The sequence below is a fragment of the Leptopilina heterotoma genome, unplaced genomic scaffold (assembly GCF_015476425.1).
Source record: "Leptopilina heterotoma isolate Lh14 unplaced genomic scaffold, ASM1547642v1 Lhet_136, whole genome shotgun sequence".
Classification (NCBI taxonomy): Eukaryota; Metazoa; Arthropoda; class Insecta; order Hymenoptera; family Figitidae; genus Leptopilina; species Leptopilina heterotoma.
Window position 1 is genome coordinate 980,842 of NW_025110857.1, and position 27,381 is coordinate 1,008,222.

General features: G+C 21.7%; 1 protein-coding gene across 1 annotated transcript; it reads left to right on the forward strand.

The window, feature by feature from the left end:
• Positions 1-377: 377 nt before the first annotated feature.
• LOC122497773 (golgin subfamily A member 6-like protein 7) lies at positions 378-27,042 on the forward strand. The gene is made up of 4 exons (XM_043605055.1): positions 378-792; positions 17,412-17,782; positions 18,012-18,431; positions 26,585-27,042. Exons 1-4 carry the CDS (start codon positions 378-380, stop codon positions 27,026-27,028), a joined length of 1,650 nt encoding a protein of 549 aa, XP_043460990.1. The 3' UTR covers positions 27,029-27,042.
• The last annotated feature ends 339 nt before the right edge of the window (positions 27,043-27,381 follow it).

Consider the following 27,381-nt stretch of genomic DNA (forward strand, 5'->3'; position numbering starts at 1 on the left):
TCTCAATTCTAGCGCTACGTTTTCTGTGTCGTTTAGCATTGCATCAATTTGCAACACGCAACAAAAATGAGTCGAGATTTTTTTTCCCCCCTTTGCATCCATGCCCGCTGAGTGCACATAAAAAAGAGAGAGAGAAAAAATCATTTTATTTTATTTATTTTTTTTTTTGCGAACGGAAGAATTTCCCTCTAAGTTCACTCTGCTCATATAAAATGTATCGTGGAGAATGTTTTGTGACTTGAAATACAGATCACAGACTTTTTCCTTCATTCCCCGAGGGTAAATTGACTCCCACTGAAAGAGAGAGAGAAATGGACAAATAGAGAGGGGGGGGAGAAACGTGTAACTCAATAAAATTTGGCCCATTACGTTTTACAATGTACTCGACTGGCATAATCACTAGAGTCTCGTTCGCTCGAACTGTCTATTTTGTATTTAGTGTCTCCGAAGAGACAATGAACATTGCGGTACGTTCAAATCACGTTCCTGGGTATGAAGCAGTCAAATCACGTTGTAGGCCGATAAACGTACCTGGAACAGCTAATGTCGTTTGTGGCTACAGGTTACGAGAACCCGGGAAAGGTGGTTTTCACTCTGGCAACCATGCTTGCCGTGTTGGTTACAGTAGCAGCAGTGACCGGATTCGCGAACGTGAACTAGATTCATCGAATTTTATCTTCAATGCACAAGCACAAGCTCGTCAAGAGAAGCACTTACGTGATACGATCAATTTCATTCAGAGAACAAAGAAGAAATCGGAAAAAACTCAATTCGACATGAAAATTAAATTAGGTATGTGTAAATAAGTAAACAAATTTTTCAAAAAATTTCAAAAGTGTTGCAAAAGTGTTGCAACACTTTTGATTCGTTTTTTGTCTCAATTTGACAATATTTATCACAGTTTTTCTAATGATGTCAAATTGAGACAAAAACAAATTAAAAGTGTTGCCAATTTATTTCATTCAAAATTTCAAATAACTAATTAATTGACTATTATCAATGAAATATTTCATTAATAATCAAATAATATTTTATTGGAGTCAATTAAATGGTTCATAATTCATATTTGCTTCAAAAACAGAAATTATTGTTTCAAATACCATTTAATTGACTCAAATATATATTATTTGTTTCAAGTAAATATTTAATTGATAATAGAGTCAATTAATCGGTTATTTGAAACAAAATAAATTTTTTTTCAGTGTAGTATTTTTATAAAATTTCGCAAAAGAATTTAATTATTTAAAAAACAAATTGATAAAATTAAATCAAAATTTAATTATTTTTAGAAATAATAAAATTTCCACAGGAATTCAATTAATTCAGAATATCGTATTGAAAAGAATTTTGAAAAAATCAATTATTCAACAACAATTTTATACAATTCTTCTCAATAATTCACAGTACTTTCACTAATCATAACAGTTTTCATGGAAATTGAATTATTTAAAAAAAAAATTTTAATAAAATTTTTCGCAATAATTCAATTACTTTTATGAATAATAAAATTCTTCTCAGAAATTTAATTATTTTAAAAAAAATTTAATATAATTCTGAGCAATTCAATTATTTTCATTTAAATAATAAAATTAATTGCATTCGCAGGATTTCAATTATTTTTGAATACAATTTTACAGGAGTTACTCGAGAAATGTAATTAATTATTCTTAGAAATTTAATTTCAGTTTCTCAAAAAAATCAATTATTAAAAAAAAATGTTTTTTTTAAACAATTTTTTTTGAAAAATCTAATTATTTTCAAATTTTTAAATGAAAAATTTCGAAAGAAATCAATTATTTTAAATACAATTTTATTTAATTTTGCTTTAAATAATTCAATTGTTCTTTTAGATTTTAATAAAATTCTTATCAGCAATTCAATTATTTTTAAAAAATTTTAATATAATTCTGAGTAAATATTCAATTATTTTTATAAATAATAAAATTCATTGCAGGATTTCAATTATTTTTAATAAAATTTTATAGAAATTGCTCGAGAAATGCAATTATTCTTAGAAATTTAATTTCAATTTCCTCGAAAAAATCAATTATTTAAAAAAATTTTTTTTTTAATTTGTTCGAAGAATTCAATTATTTTCAACTTTTTTAATAAAAATTTTCGAAAGAAATCAATTATTGTAAATACAATTTCAATTAATTTTTTTTAAAAATAATTCAATTATTCGTTTAGATTTTAATAAAATTCTTCCCGACAATTCAATTATTTACATAAATAATTCTTTGAAAGAATTCAATTATGTTGATAAATAACAAAATTATTTTCGAAAATTCAATTATTTCGAGGTATTTTAATAGAATTCTTTGCAAAATTTAATTATTTAATTTAATTATTATCATAAATAAAAATATTCATCAGAAGAATTCAATTATTTTTAAAAGTAATTGTTAATACATTTTTTCTTCAAAATTCAATTATTTTAAAAAATTCTAATAAAATCCTTTGTAAGAATTTAATTATTTTTATAAATGATACAATGCTTTCTAAGAATTCAATTATTTTAAAAAAAAATTTAATAAAATACCACAGACATTCAATTATTATTCTCAAAAATTTTAATAGAATTTTTTGTAAAATCTAATTATTTAAAAAAAATTTTTGCAATTCAATGATTTTCAATATCTACTATTTTCATTAAATTTCCAAACAAAATTGAATTTTTTAAAAGTTTTTTTGTAAAAATCTTGGTTAGATTTCAATTCTTTTCATGAATAATAAAAATTCCTCAGGATTTCAATGATTGAAATTAGAATTTTCATAAAATTAGTCGAAAGAAATCAATTATTTAAAAATGTTTATGAAATTTTTTCATGAATAATGAAATTCGTTGCAGGAATTCAATTTATTTGCAGAATAAAAAAGAAGTAAATATTTTTAATGACAAATTAGTCGAAAAAGTCAGGAGTCTCGAAGAAGGAGAAAATAGTTTAAACAAAATGATTGTCAAGGATAATTTTAATAAATCGTCTATGAGATGATTGTAAAAAATTATAACTTATAAATAATTTAATGAATAATTTTACTTAAATATAAATTAATTAAATTTTGAAAAAGTTGCTTTGCATTTACAATTGGGAAAAAAATTTAATATAATTCTATGCAAAGATTTAATTATTTTTAATTAATAATAAAAATTTGACAGAAATTCAATTACTTTCATAAATAATAAAACTCATCGCAGAATTTCAATTATTTGTAATACAATTTTAATTGAATTCCTCGAGAATTGTAATTATTCTAAAAAATTTTTATTAAAACTGGTCAAAAGAATTTAATTATTTAAAGATTTGTTGATAAAATTCTCTATGAATATTAATTTTTAAAAACTCTCGTAGAATTTTCTAATAAAAAATGATTTAAAAATTTTAAAAATGGATTTGAAAATTCTTAAAGAACTTTTTCAAAAGTTATTAAAAAGAATTGATTTAAAAATTAATTTTAGTCAAGAATTCTAGAAAATAATTTTAAAAAAACTGTTAATTTAATGTAATAGTAACTTCAAATATATTTAATTCCTTTTTTTTTAATTTTATAAATTTTTGACTATTATTTTATTTTATTATTTTTGTATTAACTAAATATGTGATTCAATTAATCAAATAATTTTATTTGATATTCAAATAATATTTTTGTCAGTACATGCATTACACGTTTACATTTGTTAAGCACCATTTTTTAATACGTTGTTTATGAACGAACCCTTAAAAGATTGAAATTAATTGATTGAGTGTTAAAAATAGGAGATTATATAATCTGATATTTTCGAGACTATAAAAGTCAAACTTAATTAAAAGTTAAACTTGTGTGGAAATAAAATATTTATTTATCTGAATTTATAGTAAAATATTGGCTTATATTTTGCTTCAACAATTACGGGGATGACAGTTGATTGCCCTTTTTACCCTTAATACCCATTTTTTCTCCCCTTAAATTAACGGAATCCCCTTCCGTGTGTAAATTTATCATTCTGGACTTGACATATGCTAGCAAGTGTCCTCTGGGTTTCTCTGATAAATTCTAGATAAGACTATAGTTGTACTAGACTTTCGGCTATTTATATTTTATGAGAATTTTATTTTAAGAAATAATCAAAATATATCATTTAATATCAATTAAATCCAATTCAACGTCCAGAGAAAAATTCTATTTAAAGGAAATATAATTTATCTAAGTTAGATAAAATATATTTATTTCATACTCTACTTATTTTAAAATAAGTAATTTTTACTTTCAGTGGAAAAAAATTACAAAGTGTAATGGTAAATTATTTTATCACCTATTATTAAAGCAATTATTATTATTATAAGCAATTTTTGGAAGGAAACTAATAATTAGTTATTTTTTGCTAAAAAATTAAAAACTATAATTCAAATTAAAACAGTAAATTTTCATTTGAAACTCTCGTTTTCTAATAAAAGAATTTTTAATCAGATTATACATTTATCGATAAAACTATATAAATTCTTTTTTTAAAAAAGAAAAAAAAATTAAAAATGATAATTCATTTTAAAAAAAGAAATGGAGCAGACAAGATTTATTAATTCTTAATAATCAGCAGTTACATGACCATTTTTTTATTATAGGACATAATTATATAATATTCAGAAATTATTTATTAAAACTTTGCACTTTAAATTTCCAATTTATTTATTAGGATTAATGTAATAAGAAAATTGATCAAATTGAAATTTATACTATTAAATTCTTTTTAGGTAGAAATAATGCGTTTTTTTTTGTCAGAAAAGAAAATAAATTTTTCCTCTGAAATATGAAAATGTAATTATAAAATACTTTAAAAGTAGTTAAATAAAACAAAACAAAAAATGCAGAGATATTTTGAAAAGATTAATATCAATCACTCTCGAGTCAATCAAGTGTCATACAATAAAGTCCCCTATATCTGTCATAAAAACAAAAATCCAGGAAAATATTAATTTTCTCTTTGATTTTTTTTCTCTTCTTTTTTTCAAATAAATGCCGCCCAAAAAGAAAATACAAAAACAAAATATTGATACAGAAATGAATTTAAACAAAAAACCGTCTGTCTGCAGTAAATAATTAATTATTTGAAAATACCTCGTTTTTTCTGGTAAATTTTACCAATTTCAAGTTAATTTTAAATTTAATTATTGGAAATTAAAGTAAAAATAAAATTTCTAACTTGAATTAAAATTAAAATAATTTTTCTTTGTTTATTATTATATTTTTTTTCTAAAATGATTTTAATTTCTTTACTAGTAGTAAAAGTCGATTTTAGTCAGACTAGTTGATTTTTCTTATCTCTCTAAGTAGTATAAAGTAGATTTAGTCAGACGGAATATTTTTCTACTATTAATAAATAAATATTAGACTTCGTAGCTATTTTTGAAATTGTTTTTCATTTTTCAATATTAGTAGTTAAACTCTCGCAAAGTCAGACATTTCTTCACATTTTCTTAATATAAGTAGTATAAGGAAAATTTAGTCAGACCGAATAATAAATTTCAGACTTAGTAGGCATTTTATAAAAATTTTTCTCTGTCCAATCTTAGTAGTTAACTTTTTGTTTAGTTAGACAATACTTGACATATTTTAGTAGTAAAAGTAATTTTTGCGTCAGACACAGAATTTAAAAAAAAAAAAAAAAAAAAAAAAAGAATTTTGGTAAATTTTACTATTTTTTCCTATTAAAACATTTAAAAAAAAATAAAAAAAATAAAAAACGGAAAGCTATCTCAAAAATACCCTCGCAAAATTCAAGTAGTTTTAAATTATATTATAAAATTATAATAAATTTTACTCAACCGTAGAATTCACATTCGTAAATATTTTTTTGTTAAATAAAAAATTTTTCTTTTAAAAAAAGAAAGAAATTTTTTTTTTCTTTCTCTTTTTTTTTAAAAGGTTTTAAAATCGCCTTCAAAAAGTCCTGATATTTTTCATTATACCTACCATGATATTAAAATAGTAAATTTTGATTTATTTTTAAAATTAACATTAGTAAAATTTTTTCTCTATCATAAATTTTTTTTCTTTCTCTTTTTTGAAAAAAATAAAACATTTTTTTGTTTTTTAAATATATTTTTTAAAAAATTATTTTAATTTCTGTATTAGTAGTAAAATTCGACTTTAGTCAGACTAGTTGTTTCTCTTTGTCACATGAAGTAGTATAAAGCGATTTCAGTCAGACGGGATTTCTGTTATTACTAAATAAATTTTAGGCTTTGAAGAAAATTTTCTCTTTTCAATATTAGTAGTTAAACTCTCGTTCAGTCAGACATTTTTTGCCTCGATGCCTCAGTAGTAGAAGTAATTTCTGCGTCAGACACAGAATTTTTATTGAAAATAATTGAAATAAAATTCCTGTAAATTTTACTTTATTCATTATTAGTAATTTTTTTTCTATAAAAAATTGTTCTCTCTCTAGAAGAAAAAGTAAAACTATTCTCTTTTTTTGATAATAAATAGCAGTGAAATTTGACTTTAGTCAGATTAGTTGTCACTGTCAGTAGTTTAAAGCAGATTAAGTCAGACCGAATATTTTTATGCTATTACAAAATAAATTTTAGACTTACTTAATTATTTTACAAAAAGTTTTCACTTTTCAGTATTAGTAAATAAACGTTCGTCCAGTCAGACATTTCTCACCACGATATCAGTAGTGAAAGTAATTTTTGCGTCAAACACAGAATTAAAAAAAAAAAAAAATTAAATTAAATTTTAGTAAATTTGACTAATTTTTACTATTAAAATATTTTTTCAAAAAATGAAAAAAATAAAAAACGTAAGATCATCTCGAAATTTCCTTCATAAAGTCCAAATAGTTTCGATTATATTATGAAATTATGAAAAATTTTACTCATCCGTTGAATTAAGGTTCGTAAGATTTTTTTTTCAAATGTTTCTCTAAAAGTGGTCTTAAAGTTGCCTTTAAAAATTCTAGAGAGTTTTGATTATACTATGAAAATTAGAATAGTAAATTTTACTTTATTCGGGTAAAATTAACATTCGTAAAATTTTTTCTCTATTAAAAATTTCTCTCTCTCTCTCTCTCTCTTTCTCTCATTTAAAAAAAAAGAAACAATTTTTTGTTGTCTTAATATATTTCGCTATTTGGCCTCAAGAGCTTTTTCAAGTACATTTCACAATATCTCTTTGTTTACCAAAAGGAGTGTTGGGGGCTGGGTTGTATTGAAGTTAACCAAATAATGTTTTTTTAAACTCGAAACGAACGGAGAAATAAGAAGAAGAAGAAAAAGAAAAAAAAGGCGAATATAGCCTCGTATCTTTTAATTAATAGTACATTCGCGTTGCAAACTTGTTCTTCGCGGGTTCGCGTCGCATCTAGTTTCTGTGGAAACAAATAAAGTGGTAGAGGATAGGGGTGGGGGGGAATATATCGGGTAAAAGTCGCCGAGAGAGAGAGAGAGAGAGAGAAGCTGGCCAGGATCGAGATAAATTATGAAAAGCGATTGTATACTTCGTTGTAGTATTATCTCCTCCCGATTTTCCTCCACCAACTTTTGATCATTCTTCTTTATTAGACATAAAATTATTATTCTTTCCTATGTGCAGGCTTGTAAGTCTAATGGTGAATATAGTTTCTAGTATGTAAGCCCGCGAGCAAGGATTTACAATGCTGATTTTATAGTGGAACTTTTCAACCAGCCAAATTGCAAAATAAAAAAAAAATTATAAAAACGAGCTTTATATATACGGTTACAGTCTATTTTCACAGAAAATATGTATTTTAACATAGTGAGAGAGAAAGAGATATGAAAAAATTGTTATTTTTGTTTTGAAAATTGCTTTTCTTTCTCTATTGATAAAATTGCCCTTTGGACAATTTACATTTTTCTGTCGTCAATTAGTAAACGAAGAAAAAAAATGTATTTTTTTAGTCACATTTTTAAATGAATTCTTGCGAAGGATTCTATAAAAATTTTTGAAAATAATTATTATTCCATTGTATAATTTTATTATTAATAAAAGTAATAAAATTTTTGCGAAAAATTGTAAGAACATTTTTGAAAATGATTGAATTATTTTGAAATTTGTTTTCAAAGTTTGAAAATATTTGAATTATTTATTATTCTAAAATTTTTTTTCAATGTTTGAAAGTAATTGAATTTTTTCCAAATTTCTAAAGATAATTCATTTTTTTCGAATAATTTTATTTTTTATCAAATTAATATTGAATTCTTGCGAAAGATTCTGTAGAAAATTTTTGATAAAATTGAATTCCTTCGTATAATTTTATTATTTATAAAAGTAATAAAATTTTTGAAAATAATTAAATTATTCTGAAATTTTGTTTCAAAGTATGACAATAATTGAATATTTTTTCAAAGGTATGAAAATTATTCAAAATTTTTATAATTTTTTTTCAAAGTTTGCAAATAATTGAATTATTTTGAAATTTTTTTCAATGTTTGAAAATAATTAAATTATTTTGAAACTTTTTTCAATATTTCAAATTAATTGAATATTTTTCAAATTTCTGCAAAACAATTTAATTTTTTGCAAATAATTTTTTTTAAAATTAATTTTGAATTCTTGCGAAAGATTATATAAAAATTTTGAAAATGATTGATTTCTTTCTTGAATAATTTTATTTTCCATGGAAGTAATTGAATTCTTGCGAAGGATTCTATAAAAATTTTTGAAAATAATTATTATTCCATTGTATAATTTTATTATTTATAAAAGTAGGTAATAAAATTTTTGCGAAAAATTGTAAGAACATTTTTGAAAATGATTGAATTATTTTGAAATTTGTTTTCAAAGTTTGAAAATATTTGAATTATTTATTATTCTGAAATTTTTTTTCAAAGTTTGAAAGTAATTGAATTTTTTCCAAATTTCTGAAGATAATTAATTTTTTTCGAATAATTTTATTTTTTATAAAACTAATATTGAATTCTTGCGAAAGATTCTATAGAAAATTTTTGATAAAATTGAATTCCTTCGTATAATTTTATTGTTTTATAAAAGTAATAAAATTTTTGAAAATAATTAAATTATTTTGAAATTTTTTTTCAAAGTTTGACAATAATTGAATATTTTTTCAATGTATGAAAATGATTCAAAATTTTTAAAATTTTTTTTCAAAGTTTGAAATTAAGTGAATTATTTTGAAATTTGTTTCAATGTTTGAAAATAATTGAATTCCTTTGTGTAATTTTTTAAATAATTCTATAATAATTTTCCAATTTTCGTTTAAAAAGAATTGAATTCTTTTAAACAGTTTTATTATTTATGAAATTAATTGAATAATTATTTAATTGAATAATTGTTGCGTAGAATTTATGGAAATTTTTGAAAATTGAATCAAATTTTTAAAAGACTTTAATTATCATTAAATTAAAAAATGAAATCTTATACCTAAAGAATTTTATCAAAATTTATGAAAATAATTGAATTCTTCTTAAGAATTATTTTCATGAAATGAAAATAATTGATTTATATCCAAAAAATTTTTTTCCTTTGAAAATAATTGAATCTTTTCGAATAATTTTATGAACATTTTTGAAAATAATTGAATCCCTTCGTATAATTTTTGTAAATAATTAAATTCCTTCGTATAATTTTTGAAAATAATAGAATTCCTTTGTATAATTTTATGATTTTTTTATAATTCTATAATTTTCCAAATTTCTGCAAAGTAATTCAATTTTTTTTTTGAATAATTATATTTTTTATGAAACTAATTAAATTCTTGCAAAAAATTCAAAATAATTGAATTATTTTGAAATTTTTTTCAATGTTTGAAAATAATTGAATATTTTCCAAATTTCGGCAAAACAATTTAATTTTTTGCGAAAAAATTTTTTTTGTCTTGAAATTAATTTTAAATTTTTGCGAAGGATTCTATAAAAAATGTTGAAAATAATTGATTTCTTTCTTGAATAATTTTATTTTCCATGGAGGTAATTGAATTCTTAAGAATATGATTTGATCTATGAAAATAAATGAATTTTGTCAAAGAATTTTATTATTTTTTGGAAATAATTGAATTTTGTCGAAGAATTTTTTTCAAGTTTTTGAAAATATTAATAATCAATTAGTTAACAAGTTTTTTTTTTGAAATTTTTTATACGAAATAAGTCAAAAATTCAGGTTTTGATGTTTAAAAATAAAAAAGTTTTTAGTGATCAAAGAAAAAGTCAAAAGTCTAAAATATTCTATCTGGTAATCAGGGAGAAAGAAAATAAAATTTTTGTGTCAACGTAGAGTAATTTTTTATTTATTTAGATTCATTTTAATTTTATTTCTCACTTATTTCGCAAACTTAATTTTTCCCAACGAACAAAGAATAATATTTCGTTATATTAAATTTCCTCGAAAGTATATATATAAAATGTATAAATTCAAAAAAGATGTAATTTCCCCAAACAAGGTATATTCATTGAAAAGTGCATTTGTGAAATAATTTAAATAATAAAAAAAAAGAAAATAAAATAAAAACAGAAAAAGGAAGAGAAAAAAAAACTCGAGTTTGGTTGAATTTCGAACGAGGAATACTATAGTTGTGGAGAAAAGTGTACATGCACTATTCAATAGAAGTTGCTTGTCAAAAAAAACTGTGTTTTTATTCGGCGTTCCTATCAAGTTTAAGAAATTTACTACAAGCGTGGCGAGACGTGCACTGTATAAAAATTCACCCTCTCTCATTCGCTATTCGTTGTTCACGAAGCACGTAAATATTATATTAACGCTCTGAGACTCAGGCGACGAGTAAAAGCATATAGTTTTGGTCCCTAGCGTTGGCGCTTTCGCTCAGAGCTTCTGTTTGCAGAAGATACGACTAAAGAATAATTGTAGACATTCTGCTCCTGGGACAATAGGTCTTGTAAATAAAATGTCGAAAGGGAAAAAGGAGGAGAGAGAGAGGGGAGGAAGGATGGTCCCCTTTTGTTTCAATTTTACTGCATGAATGGTGTGCAAATTAAAAAGAAACGCGAAACTGTAATTATTAACTCGAAAAAAAAATTGAAACAGAAAAAAAAAATAATATTTTGTCACCACCAAAGAAAAGATAAGATTTCTTCTTAGAGTGGAATTTTTTTTCTCCCCTATGTCTTTTTTATGGAGAAAAAATTTAGAAGAAAAGAAACTTTTCGAAAAATAACGAGAGTAAAATAACTTTTTTTTGTGTTCTTTATTTTTTTTTTCAAATATTGTTATATTTGAAAAAAATAAAAACACAACAAAATTACTTTGTTGAGAAAAATATGTTCTCAGAGAGTAAAATAATTTTTTGTTATATTTTTTGTTTTTTTTTTTTTTGTTATATTTGAAAAAAATAAAGAACACAAAAAAATTATTTTACTCTCTGAGAGCATATTTTACTCTCTAAGAACATAACAAAAAATATCAAATAAATAAATAATAAAATATTAAATAAAGTAAAATAAAAAAGTATTTAAATAAGAATAAAAAAAGAGAGACTGAAATAAAATGAATAATAATATTCACAAAATATTTATATGTTCATAAAATAATTTTCCAAATGAATTTCAAATTTCTTGCTTTCTTTCATTTATTCTAATAATAAATATACAATAATAAATAAATTGAGTAGCGATATAACTTTTTTATTAAAACTTCTGTTTACAAAAAAATTAACACTAAATAAATTAATACAAAGAAACTAAAAAAAAAAAAACAAAAAAAAACTCTAAATAAATAAAAAATAGCTCTCAGTCAACAAAAATGAAATCTATAAATAAAATATAATTCTATAAACAAGTGAATAAAAAAAAATCTAATAATTGAATTTTCAAACCAAACTAAATAAACCAACTTCTACTTCTATCAAATAAACAAATAAAGAAAATAATCTAATGACAAAATTTTTTTTCCTCACAAAAAAATTGCCACAAGACATTGTTTCTAAAAATAAAAAAATAAAACTAGAATAATTTTGAAATTATTGTTATATTCCCCGGGTGTGAAAATGAAAACTGTATAGTTCGATTACGTCAGTAAATTAAAAAAATGTACCATCCCGATGGTCTACCATTCAATTTCGTTTTCAATGCATGTCCAATTTAATCAATGTTGAGTATTCCCGACTATACAGTTTCAGTCTTTATGAATATCTATATCAAAATTACATTTTTCCATATATCCCCCCTGCGAAGTAAAAAAAAAAAAAAAAAAAAATTCTGCCAACTATTGCCAAGAAAATTTTGTTTTTTGTCCCCTTTCTCCCAATATTTTACATTTTCAATATTAGAAAGTACATTCAACTCTATATAAACATTTATATGTATAATATATATAAATTCACGTTATTGCATAAAGTAAAAAAAATTTCATTTCAATATTTAGCAAAAAAAAAAAAAAAAAATTCTTGTTATATTTTTCTTTACTTTTTCGTTTCCTGATTTTTAGGAAAATTAAGTTTAATAAAAAATAAAATTATTAAAAACACATTAAATTATTTTGCAGAAATTTGTAAAAAAAATTCAATTATTTTCAAACTTTGAAAAAAAGATTCAAAATAATTCAATTATTTTGAATTTTTCGCAAGAATTCAATTAGTTTCATAAAAAATATAATTATTCAAAAAAAAATTTAATTATTTTGCAGAAATCTGAAAAATTATAAAATTATTAAAAAAATTATAAAATTATACAAAGGAATTCTATTATTTTCAAAAATTATACGAAGGAATTCAATTATTTTCAAAAATTTTTATAAATTTATTTGTAAAGATTCAATTATTTCCAAAGGAAAAATTTTTTAAAAATAAAAGTCAATTATTTTCAAAAATTTGTATAGAATCCTTCGCAGGAATTCAATATTAGTTTCATAATAAAAAAAAAAAAATAATCGAAAAAAATTAAGTAATTTTGCAAAAAAATTCAATTATTTTCAAACTTTGAAAAAATGATTTAAAATAATTCAATTATTTTGAATTTTTTGCAAGAATCCAATTAGTTTCATAAAAAATATAATTATTCAAAAAAAAAAAAAAATGAATTATTTTGCAGAAATTTGGAAAATTATAGAATTATTTAAAAAATTATAAAATTATACAAAGGAATTCTATTATTTTCAAAAATTTTCATAAAATTATTTGTAAAGATTCAATTATTTTCAAAGGAAAAAATTTTTTCAATATAAGTCAATTATTTTCAAAAATTTGTATAGAATCCTTCGCAGGAATTCAATATTAGTTTCATAATAAAAAAAAAAATTATTCGAAAAAAATTAAGTAATTTTGCAAAAAAATTCAATTATTTTCAAACTTTGAAAAAAAGATTCAAAATAATTCAATTATTTTGAATTTTTTGTAAGAATTCAATTAGTTTCATAAAAAATATAATTATTCAAAAAAAAAAATGAATTATTTTGCAGAAATTTGGAAAATTATAGGAATTATTTAAAAAATTATAAAATTATACAAAGGAATTCTATTACTTTCAAAAATTATACGAAGGAATTCAATTATTTTCATAAATTTTGATAAAATTCTTTAGCTATAAGATTTAATTTTTTAATTTAATAATAATTAAAGTTCTTGGAAAATTTTATTTCTTTTGAAAAATTTTCATAAATTCTACGCAAGAATTATTTAATTTAATAATTATTTAATTAATTCTATAAATAATAAAGTTTGTTCGAAAGAATTCAATTCTTTTTAAACTAAAAAAATTCTTTGTTCAAATTCAATTATTTTAACAAATTTTTCTAAAATTCTACACACGAACTCAATTATTTTCAAAGACAATAAAATTATTCGATAGAATTCAATTACTTTCAAAACTTTGAATAAAATTCATCAAAACAAATTAATTATTTATTCTTAAAAATTCTTCAAAAATTCCATTATTTTTTAATACCTAGAATTTTCGAATATTTCAATTATTTTACAAATTAGCAATTTTGAATTTATAAAATTTTTAATTATCTTCAATTCATCATTACAATCAAAAAGTATATAGCTAAAATATTAAAAAAAAAATTTTGCAGAATTTTGAATAAAATAATTTTCTTTTTTTAAAATTTCGTTTAACCTGTTGCTTATTTATCTTGCTCGCGTGTATTATTATTATTATTATTTTGGGAAATTTATTTACATGCACATAAATCTTACCACACTTTAACTTAGTATCCAGAATTTGATTGTTATTCTTCAATTGGCGAATGGCTAATAAAATACCAAACTGCAATATAAACAGTTGATCAAATCTCCTAAATTATACGATAAGCAATAAAACCAACTGTTAAGAATCTGGTGAACGTAAATGCTCAAGTTTAATAGAATATTGCATTTGACAGTTATATATACATTATAACGCAATAAAAAATATAAAAAGAATAATTAAATTTCAACCTTTTTTTCATAATTTTTTTTATTCGATTTCTAAAAAAAAATTTATTTTAATTATTTTTTTAATTATTTTCAATGAAGTTTATTTTACCCTTTATAACTTTTTTAAAGTTTTTTTTTAAAAGAATTTTTGTTATTTTGATTTTTAAGCCTCTGACTCTGACTTTTTGAAAATTTTTCCTTATTTTTTTAGTATTTTATTATTACTATTTTTATTTCATTTTTTTTATTCAAATTTTGGTTTCAATTTCCAAAACTAAAAAAATATGATTAATAATAAAAGAATAATTAAATGATATTAATTTATTATATATTATTATATTAATATCAATTTATTAATAACAATTTATTAACTAATATTATACTTTAGTTATAATAATAATAATAATTATTATTAGGTATTATTAATATTATCATTATTATCAATATGTAATAATGGCACTAATTAAAATAACTGTTTTTATTGCGGAATTCTCGTTTCGTAATAAAGAAAAAAAAAATAAGAAGAAAAAAACTTGGAAAAAGTCGATAAAAATAATAATGTCAATTAATTTGACTTTGGGGGAATATTTGCATGAAGAGAATTTTAATGTTGAATAAATTGCATTTTATTTTTCTTTATTAAGTTGGAATAAGACAGAAAGTGGATAACAGGAGAATTAAGATGGCGTGAAGTGAATGTGACATGCCATGAAATTAGAAAATTGTGGTCTGTCTCTTGAATCAGAGAAACTCAGAACAAGAAAATGCACAAGTTACAAAACTTTAATCTACCCCCGTTTATATATACATGTATATATTTGAAAAGTATTCGTAATTCACCCAAAATTATCATATATTCAAATGATAATAGGAACTTTGCTCTCCTTCATCTTAATTATAATAATTAAATTATTTCATTTTTCATTCTATATTTTAGTTTTAAATATACTAGTTAATTCAAAAATATTTTAATTTTCATAAAATTCATTTTAATTAAATTTATATAATTATGTGTTACTAACATTTTTTTTAAATGTGGTTATTATAATGTATATTTTATCGTAATATAAATTATTATTATTATTATTATTTAATTATAATTTAGTGTATTAATTTATTATAATATAAATCCTACTATTTCCAAAATATTTTTACAAATTAAGAAAAGTTAATAAAGTTAATATTATCTTATTAACTTTTTCTTATTTTTGTAAAAATATTTTTGCCACAGGTCAAGGAAATCAGGGAAAAGTAAAATTCGTCAGAGAAGTAAGAGAATAGTCAGGAAATTTTATCAAAATTATAAAAAGAATTTTAAAAATTTTAAAATTGATAAAAAAATTCTAAACTTTGGTGTCTATTGGTATTTGAAAATTTAATAATTTAATTCTTTGGAAACAATCATAACAGTATAACTTAAGAATTATTTTGTATATAATTTTATTTCAAAATTCCAAAAATTATTTAATTTTAGTAAATTTGCGTTTAAAATTTTTATAATTAATTGGACTTTAAAAGGTTTCAAATTGAAGTTTCAGAAAATTTGTATTAAAGTTTAATAATTTTACTTATTTATTTGGTAATTTTACTCAAAAATTCTAAAAATAATTTTATTTTACTAGAGTTGCATTTACAATTTTTATAAATAATTAAATTTCCAAAAGTTTCAAATTAAAATTTTAGAAAATTAAAATTTTAAAATACATAAATTCAATATTTCGAATAAAATTAGTTTTCTAAACAATTTTTATTAAAATATTTTTTAAATTACTTGAATTTTGAAATACATTTTTAATTGAAAATTTTGAATATTTCAAATTTTCATAAAACTAAATTGTATACAAGTAGAATTCAGAAATACTTTTGAAGAGCCTTTTGTATTTATTAAATAATCGAAAAAGAAATATTAAAAATTATTGATTTAGAGAAAAAATTTAGTTAAAAATTCTCGAAAATAATTAAATTGAATTCCTAAAAATAATTTTGGAGAAGTTGTTATAGCAATTTTTTGTTTTTTTATAAAATATCGAATTCCAAAGGGTTTGAAATTTTAATTTTTAGACAATTCGAATTGGAATTTAATTATTTTACTTAATTATTCGCCAAATTTTTCCTGAAAATTTTGAATATAATTTAAATTTATTACTAGAGTTGAGTTTATAATTTTTTTCAAATAATTGTATTTCAAAAAGTTTCAAATTGAATTTTTAGAAAATTTTAATTTTAAAAAACTGTATTTAAAAATTCCTTTAAAGTGAGTTTTTTGGACAATTTTTCGTAATTGTTTAGAATTAATTTAATTTTTTTTTTAAATTACTTTAAATTTTTTAATCAATATATTTAATTTAAAAATTTTTGAATAATTGAAATTTCATAAAATTGAATTGTAAACATGTAGATTTCAGAAATATTTTAAAGGAACTTTTTTTTGAAAAATTGAATTTTTAGAAAATCGTAATTTTTGTGGAAAAATATTAATAATTATTCGAAAATTAGGAAAATTAGGGACATTTTTTTTTGTATCTAATTATTTTTGGAGTAAATCAAAATTTGCTTTATAGGCAAAAAAAAAAAAACAAAATTCTGTCTGTAAATCAGGGAAATGTCAGGGAAAAAAATTAAATTTTTGTGGCATAAATAAACAATAATTAATTAATAAATATTCATTTATTTACCATTGCGTCCCAGAGTCAAAATTAGTTTTTTTTTGCAATGAAAGGCATTAGAAAAAAGAATCAAAATATCAACATTATTTTTATTTCAACAATTTATCAAATGATATAAAGATTTAATTAAACACTTTTACTAAAATATTTTTCCAACTATTTATTTATAAATCAAATAAAGACTAATTTTCAAAAAATAACAATCAATCAAATTTGCAGTCTCGAGAATAATGAAGATGGAGTATTTCTTTTTAATCCTAATATTTCTTTATTAGAAATATAATTTGAAAACACTTCCTTTTACTTTATTTTCAGAGAAAAGCAAAAAGTTGACGAATCTTTTATTTGGTTTTGCAATTTTTTTTTCATAATGTAAAGAAAAAAAAAAAAATTGTTGAAAAATTGAAATTTATTCTTTACAGGTATTGAGGCATATGATGTAGATTTGAATCGTCGTAGAGAAAAACTTCGAAATTTACTTCTTCGGGAGGAAGAAGCTTTAACTGAAGAAATAATGAAAAATGCTGAGGAGACTCGAGAAAACTACCAAGAGAATTTAAAAACTCAAATCGAAGACTCTCGAGTAAGAGAAGAAAATGCTAGATTATCTTTTATAAAATCAAAACGATATCAGCAATTTCTCGATATGTGTCCAGAAGCGAAAGATTATTTTACCAAGAAAACCATCAAAAATATCAAGTACTGTAATTTAATGCAAATCGCTGATAATAATGCCAGAAAGAATGAAGAAAAAATTCTCGAATCAATGTGGCATGAACAAATGTTGAATAATGTAAGAAAATATTATTGTATTTTTATATTTTTCCAGAGAAGTTATTTCAAAAGACATTTTTACTATTTTTTAATATTTACATTTCCTGAATTAAATTTTTTATAACCGATTATTTTCATCTATTTTTCAAGTAAATATTTATTTAAATAAATAAAAAAAAAATATATTCAATTTTTTATGCAAAAAAAAAAAATTTTCCATTTTTTTCTTCTTTGCTATTTTGTTGAAGGTAAAAGAGATAAAGTTACGTGAAAATGAGGAGGCGAAAAAGCGAGAGATTGCAATTTTGGATTTAGAGGCTAGTTTGAGAAAGCAAATTGCTGGCAAAGAGGCGTTGATGTCCGAGGAAAGACGACGCGTGAAGAAAGAGCAATGCGAGTATGTTAGAAAGAATTGCGAGGAACATCAAAAAGAGGAAGCGTCACGATTCGAATTGAAGAAAAATAAAAAGAACGAGCTGAAAAGGGATCTGAAAGATCAATTGAAAATGGCACGAATGTGTCAGGCTGAGCGTGTCTCTAAGGAGGCTGCAATGGAACGCACGTTTCAAGATCTGATTGAAAAGGAATTGGCAATGGCGAAAAGAGAAGAAAAACTCTTATCAAACGATCTTCGAAAAGAACAGTTGGCGTATTTAAAGAGTGTTCAGGTAATAGAAATACATTTAAAAATTGCAATTTTTCTTTTTTTTTTATTTATTTGCAAATTTTTTTCAATCTTTTATTCTTTGCTCGAGAGGGACGAAATTTTTTTCGCAAAAAGAAAAAACAATGAAAAATACCAAAAAAAAGAAAAAATAAATAAATAAATAAATAAACAATTACAAAAAAAATAACAAAAAATTTTTGTTGAAAAATGCATTAAATATTTTCTAAATATTATCAATTTATAAAAATTATTTTGTCTACCTATTGACAAAATTATTTTACTTAATTTTGTTTAGCGCTACTTTTATTATATCGGTATTTATCTCCATTTTTCTATTTTTCTGTTTTTGTATTTTTCTACCTAAAATATTTTTTTGGTTTAGTAATAAAATAGATTAAGAGAAAATAGATTAAAATGTGCTTGAATTTCTCTCGTCTGACTATTAATGGAATTTTCTACTTAACACTTTCTTTAGCGTTATTTTCATTGTCTGACTATTTCTATACTTTTCTACTTAAACTTGTTTCTTTCGGTTCGATATTTAAATTGACAATAAGAAAGATGATTAAATTCTTCTTGTCGTTATTTTGTCTGACTATTAATTGATTTTTCTACTTAATAATTTCTTTTCTATTTTTTAAATTTTGTTTACTATTCTTTTTATTGTTTTACCTTTCTACTTGAAATATTTGTCTTATTTCCACTACTTTGAAGTTTAAATTCGCTAATAGTAGAAATCAAAAAAATGTTCTTAAAAATTGTAATCTAATTCTTTAAAACGATTCAATTATTTAAAAAAAAAATTCGAAATTCAAATATTTTCAATATCTAGTATTTTCATAAAATTTTGCAAAAGAATTCAATTATTTAAAAAAAAATTGGTGAAATTCATCAAAAATTCAATTATTTTCATGAATAAAAAAATTTCCACTTGAATTCAATTAATTTAGAATAGCATTTTCAAAAAAAAAAAAAAAAAATTCAAAAAAATTCAATTATTTAACTACATTTTTATGGAATTCTTTACAAAAATTCAATATTACTTTCACTCATAATAACATTTTTCAAGGAAATCGAAATTTAAAAAAATGTTTAATAAAATTCTAAGTAAAAATTTAATTATTTTTATAAATAATGAATAACTCAACGAAGAATTTTAATTACTTTTAATACTATTTGAAATGAATTAACAGAAAGTTTCAATTATTTTCACAAATTAAATTTTCCACAAGAATTCAATGATTTAAAATAATATTTTCATAATATTCATTATATTTCGAAAAAATTAATTATTAAAAATACAATGTTTATTAAATTCTTATAAAGAATTCAATTATTTTCAAATATAACAAAATTTTGTTTTTATTTTTAAACATTTTAATAAAATTTTCTGGAATAATTCAATTATTTTTATAAGTTATGAATTTCTTTTTGGAAATTTAATTATTTTTAAAAATTCTAACAAAATCGTTCGCAAGAATTTAATTTTAGTTTCCAAGGATTTATTAAGATTTTTGAAAATAATTGAATTTATTCGAAATGTATTAAAAATTTTTTTAAATATGGAATTTTTCCGAGGAATTCAATTAAAATTGATTTTAAAATAATTAAATTCATGCAAAGAGTTTTACTATTTTTAAAAATAATTGGATTTGTTTCGAAGGATTTATTAAAAAATTGTAGAAAATAATTGAATTCTCTTGAACAATTTTATAACAAATTCAGAAAAAAATAAATTCTTTCGCGAAATTTTTTTGAAAATAATTGAATTTTTGCAAACATTGTACTATTTAAAAAATAATTGAATTGTTTCGAAGAATTTATTAAAATTTTAGGAAATAATTGAATTCTTTCGTGAAATTATATTAAAATTTTGTTAAAAATAATTGAATTTATGCAAAAAAAATGTACAATTTATAAAAATAATTGAACTCTTCTAAAGAATGTTATTCAATGATTTTTAAAATGTACTATTTTCAAAAAATTTCCAAACAAAATACAATTATTTAAAAAATTTGTTGTAAAAATTTAATGATTTTCATGAATATTAAATATTGATAGAACTTGCTACTTAAAAATTTGTAAAAAATTATTTTTTCTGTATGACTATTTCCATACTTTTCTACTTAAAATATATTTTTTTCCTGTTCAAGATTTAAATAGAGAATAAGAAAATATACTATTGTCGATATTTTGTCTGACTATTAATAGATTTTTCTACTGAAAAGTTTACAAAAAGTTTTTTTCTTGTCTGACTACTGCTTTACTTTTCTACTTGAAATATTTTTTTTAATTGGGTAATGAACGAAATTAAAAGAAAATATATTACTTAGGTTTAGCTTGACTTCATCTTGTCTGGCTATTGCTAGAATATTCTACTTAAAACTTTTTTGTATCTTTTTTTTATTGTCTGACAGTTTCCATACTTTTCTACGTAAAAAAAATATTTTTTACATGTTCAAAATTTAAATAAACTGTAAGATTCTAGATGAGATTCTTTTTGTCCATATTTTGTCTGACTATTGTTCGATTTTTCTACTTAAAACTCTGTTCTGTGTATCTTTTTATTATTTGCTTTTAAACATTTTTTTTTCTACTTCTATTTTTTTTCTGCATTAAATATTTTTTTTGGTTTGGAAATAAAAGAAGAGATTAAAAGAAAATGGATTTAATTTTACTTGACATTAATTTATCTGACATTTCGTAGTTTTTCTACTTAAAATTTTATTTAGCGTCATTTTTATTTTCTAATACTTTTCTTGTATTGTTAAAGTATTAAAAAAGAATACTATAATTTTTCTTGACTTTATTTTGTCTGAATATTGTTTTAATTTTCAACCAAAATTTATTTTGTCTGACTATAATTTTGTCTGACTAATAGTTTTTTCTACTTTAAATATTGTTTTGTGTTAATTTTACTGTCTGACTATTGATAGATTTTTCTACTTAGAATTTTGTTTAGCGTTACTGATTTTGTCTGACTACTTCTATACTTTTCTACTTAAAAAATATTTTTCTCGGTTCAATATTTAAATAGACTATAAAAAAATAGATAAAATACTCCATGTCGTTATTTGTCTGACTATTGATTAATTTTTCTACTTAATAACGTTATTAGCTTTTTAGTCGTCTGTCTATTTCTATCCTTATCTACTTAAAATATTTCTTTTGGTTCTATATTTAAATATAGAGTATTTGATAATTAATGAGGTAAAGAAAAGAAAATGGATTAAATATTTAGACTATAATATATTTATATTTGGTTATATGAAATATTATGATAAAGGTAATAAAGTTAGTTAATAAAACTAATCTAAAAGGTGGATATAATAAAAATAACTAAAAAAAATTATACAAAGTTAACACATATGAAAATAACTGATAAGGAAAAGTTAAAAAACATATTTTTCTTTTTTTCTTGTTCTTCTTTTTTTTGAAATAAATGCCCTAACGATTTTTCTTATATTGAAAGCAGTTTGCTAAGTTTTTAATAAAATTAGACACTGCACTGTTAATTTAATCACCCCGTAAAATGTATTACCGATTCTTGAAACTTGAAACTTGTCTTTCAACAAAGGTTTAGTGGGAAGTTACCTGAATGAGATCACTTTCAATTTCTCAAACCGGGTGCTGGAATTCGAAGCTTTCTGCGCCCATTAAAGTGAAGTATCAAGTTAGAATAGAAAGCGTTAGGGCGTTGAGAAATTTCAAAGAGCTTTGTTTCAAACCCAGGTGAAGAGTAATCAGCACCCTTATATTGTCTATATATATACATACATACACACAACTAACTTTTCCTCTTTGAAAACTTTTCTATTTCATTTTTTTTTCTCTTTTTATTTACTTCTTCAAACTACTGAATTATCAATTAGAACTAAAATCTATATTTTATCGGAAATTTTAACTCCTCAGTTAAACAGGAATGTTGTCTGACTATTTCAGTATTTTTCTACTTAAAATACTTTTCTTGATTCAATAACGAAATAGACTGTAAGAAAATAGATTAATTTCTTCTTGAATTTATATTTTGTCTGACAATTCGTAGGTTTTTCTACTTAAAATACTTTTTTTTGGTTCAATAACTAAATAGACTCTAAAAAGTAGATTAATTTCTCCTTGAATTTATATTTTGTCTGACTATTCGTAGGTTTTTCTACTTAAAATATAATTTAGCTTTTCAAGGTCAATTATTTTTATATTTTGCCACTTGACATATTTTTCATGATTCGCTAATTAAGTAGATTAAATATTTAAATTCTTCTTGAATTTATTTTGTCTGACTATTCATAACTTATTCTACTTAAAAATTTGTTTAAGCATTATTTTTATTTTCTCAATATTTCATTACTTTTTTACTTGAAATATTTTTTTTTGGTTCAAACACTAAATATAGTAAAAGAAAATAGATTAAATTCTCCTTGACTGTACCTTGTCTGGCTATTCATAGATTTTTCTACTTAAAATTTTTTAAGCGTTAAAAATATTTCTTTTCCTTCAATAATTAAATAGACGATTTTTCTTTCAGTGGATTAAATTCTCCTTGAATTTATTTTGTAAAAAAAAGTTTTCTACTCAGTAGAGTAAAAAAATTCTCTCTAATTTATCGAATTAAGAAAATTTTCTTTACCTCTATAAATTCTGTTTTTTTTAAACTTCTTTTTATATTTTAATAATAATAATTTTATACCTCTGGCTATTAGAGAATTTTTTCCCCTTTTAAAAATACAGTGACGTTTGTCTGACTTTGAGAGATTTTTCTACTCAAATATTTATTTGCTATTATTCACCCTCTTGTCTGTCTATTAAACACTTTTTTCACTTGAAATATGTCCCTTTCTTTTGATTTGCAAGTTTTTCGCTTTCCAAGACTCTTTCCTCCTCGTCTCTTGTTCCATTTGATTTTTTTCTTCTTCTGACCATAAAAGGTTTTTTCCACTTGGGAAATTCTGTCTGACTTGACTGATTTTTCTACTAAAATATTCTCGTGTGTTATTTTACTTTTCGGTATAATGTCTACGACTATTGACGTAATTTATTATTTAGTGAATTTTTCTCCTTGGCTTTTAAATTTACATGTCTGTCTAAAAGAGGTGATTTTCACTTGCAAACGTTCCACTTGGAATGTTTTATCGAATTTTTCTACTTCTCTTCGAATTTAAATTTCATGATTGTATTCTATTTTAATTTATTTTTTTTTTGGCTGACTATTTTTCTAGGTTTAATTTAAATTTTGGTTTATTTTATTTTTATTGCCTGACGTTTTGTGTATTTTTCTACTTAAAACTGTATTTTTCGTTTCATTTATTTACTGGATTTTCTATGTTTTCCTATTTCCTTTTCAAATTTTTTTCTATTTTGTTTTCTATTTTTTCCCTTTTTCATTTTTTAAAAATATTTTTTCTTATTTTTGTATTTGTTTACTAAAATTTTGTTCCTTTTTTTATTTTTTTTTATTTTTGTATTTTTTTACTAAAATTTTGTTTATTTTTGTATTTTTTTACTAAAATTTTGTTTCTTTTTAAAATTTTTTTTTTATTTTTGTATTTTTTTACTAAAATTTTGTTTCTTGTTTTGAGTTTTTTTTATACTTTAGATTAAATAAGTTTTTCTTTAATTTATTTTGTCTGACTAGTGTTAAATTTTTCTACTTAAAAAATGTTTTAGCATTATTTTTATTACCAGACTGTTTTTATTCTATTTTACTTAAAATATTTTTCTTGCTTCAATATTTAAATGCACTATGTTAAGAAAATAAATAAAAATTAGCTTGAATTTATCTCGTCTGACTATTAATAGATTTTTCTACTTAACACTTTGTTTAGCGTTATTTTTATTGTCTGACTATTTTTACACTTTTCTACTTAAAAAATATTTTTCTTCGTTCAATGTTGAAATTGCCTTAATAAAAATAGATTAAATTCTGCTTGTTTTTTTGTCTGACTATTGACACATTTTTCTACTTAAACCCTTCTTTTCCATTTTTTAAATTTTGTTCTCTATTTTTTTTTTATTTTTGTACTTCTTCACTTAAAATTCATTTCATGGTTCGATAATGAAGTAGATTAAAAAAAAGAGTAAATTTTGCCAGACTTCATCTTTACTGACAATTAATAGATTTTTCTACTTATAAAACCTTGTTCAGCAGTATTTTTATTGTCTGACTATTTCTAAACTTTTCTACTTCAAAAGTATTTTTTTTCGTTCAATGTTGAAATAGCCTTAGTAAAAATAGATTTAATTCTGCTTGTTATTTTGTCTGACTATTGACAGATTTTTTTACTTAAACCTTTCTTTTCCATTTTTTATATTTTGTTTTCTATTTTTTCTATTTTTGTACTTTTAAACTTGAAATTCTTTTTTTGGTTCGGTAATGAAGTAGATTAAAAAAAAAAGTAAATTTTGTTTGACTTATTTTGGTCTGACTATTAATAGATATTTCTACTTAAAATTTTATTTAGCGCAGTTTTTATTTTCTCTTCTTTTTTTAAATTTTGTCCTCTTTTTTCCGTTTCTGTACTTTTATACTTAAAATATGTTTTTTGGATCAGTAATTAAAAATCGATAATTTTGCTTTAATTTATTTTCTCTAACTAGTGATAATTTTTTAACTTTTTAATTTCTTTAGCGTCTTTTTTTTATTAGCTGCCTAGTTCTCTTTTTTCGAATATATTTTTTTCTATTCAAAATATTTTTTTGGCGCAATAATGGAATAGATTATATTGAGAAAATAAATAAATCCTCCTTGACTTTATTTTGTCTGACTATCGATAGTATTTTCTACCTAAAACTTTCTTCAGCGTTATTTTTATTGGCTAACTTTTGGTTTAATTTTCTACTAAAAATATTTTTCTAGATTCGATAAAATTAACAAGATTAAGAGAAAATAAATTGTTCTCCTTGATTTCACTTTGTCTGACTATTCTCAGTTTGTTCTACTTAAAACTTTGTTTAGCATTATTTCTACTTAAAAAATGTTTTTGAATTCAACAATTAAAGTAGTTTAAACGAAAAGCAAATTTTAAAGCTTGACTTTATTTTGTCTGACTATTAATTGTATTTTCTACTTAAAAATTTGTTAATCCTAATTTTTCTTGTTTTACTTTTGCTTTACTTTTCCACTTAAAATATTTTTCTTGATTTGATAAAAATTAACAAGAATAATAAGAGAAAATGGATTGTTCCCCTTGACTTCACTTTGTCTGACTATTCGCTGTTTTCTCTACTTAAAACTCTGTTCATCATTATTTAAATATTGTCTGACTATTTTTATACTATTCTACTTAAAAAAATGTCTCTTTGTTCAATAATTGAGTAGTTTAAAGGAAAAGTAGATTTTAAACCTTGATTTTATTTTGTCTGACTATTCCCTGTTTTTTCTACTTAAAACTCTGTTTAGCATTATTATTTTAGCATTATTAATATTGTCTGACTATTTTTCTACTTTTCTACTCAATAAATTTTTCCTTAGTTAATTAATTAAGTACCATAAACGAAAAGTAGATTTAATTCAGCTTGATTTTCTTTTGTCTAACAATTGATAGGATTTTCTACTTAAAACTGTTGAGTGTTATTTTTCCTGTCTGACTTCTACTATACTTTTCTACTAGTTTTTTGTATTCAATATCAAAATATATAAATTGAAAATTGATTATGTTCTACTCGATTGTACTCTGTCTGACTATTCACAGTTTTTTCTACTTAAAACTTTATTTACTATTAATATTACTATCTGACTATTTTTACACTTTTCTACTTAAAAATTATAGTTATTAGTTATTATAGTTATTTTTCCTAAAATTACTGCAAATCTAAAAAAAACTATTTTCACTAAAAAGAAAATTTTTCATTTCGCATTATTTCGACTTGAATTTATTTTTTTGTCTGACTGTAGAAAAAGGGTTTTTCCACTTAGAAAGAACATATCCGTCACGAATATACATATATACAGTGAAAGAGCGTGTGAATTGCACTCACACACAAAAAAAAAAAACCCCTCGCACAAAAAAAAGAAAGAGAGAAAGAGCAAAGAATAAAAATGAAAATAGAACAATGTGTATAGAAACAGAAAGGGGATTTGCAGGGGAAAAAAAGAGAAAGGCAAAAAAAGAAAAACAGAAAAATAAAAATCGTATTCTTTTATTTTTTTGTGCACAGGAATTCCGGGAACAGGAAACAAGACGAAATGCCGAGGTTGAGGAAATTGTTGGTAAGTACGAGAAGGATGCCGTGGAGATGGGACGTCGTGCAATGAAGGAACGAGACGAGGCTCGTGCTCGTGAACTTCAAAAAGTCCTTGATATACGTAGAATGCAGTTGGAAGAGAAAGAAGAAATTAAACTAAACGAAAAGGAGAGAATCAATCGTGAACGTGATGTTTTAACGAAACAACTTGAGAACGACGTTAAGCTGATGGATTACGAGAGAAAATTTAAGAAGACTGCAGCATTACGCCATCAAATGGATCTTATCAATCAGAAAAATTATTTAAAAAATTTAAGAATTCGTGAACGCAATGATGTCGAAAATGTTTATCGGAAATATCATCAATGTGAGGAGGAGAAATATCAGAGGCTCAAGGAAAATTTACTGAATTCTTGAAATACATTTTTACACAATATTTTTTGTTTCTATATTTAACGATCAATTCAAAATAAAAAAAAAAAAACAAAGGAAGGAGGAAAAAAAATTTCATTCGTAGAAAATAAACAAAAATTTTATGAGAAATAAAGGAAAATTGTATAGAGTTGTTTAAATAAATAAATAATGGAATTTAAAGGTAAAAACAATAAATGAAAAATAAAATTCAATGTAATAAATAAAATAAATAAAAATAAAAAAAATGCTTTATTATTAATTTAATAATATGTTTATTGATTTTATATTAATTTATTCATTCATTTACTATTTTTGTTATTTGCTTTTTTGTTATCTAACTTTTTAAAATAATTTTT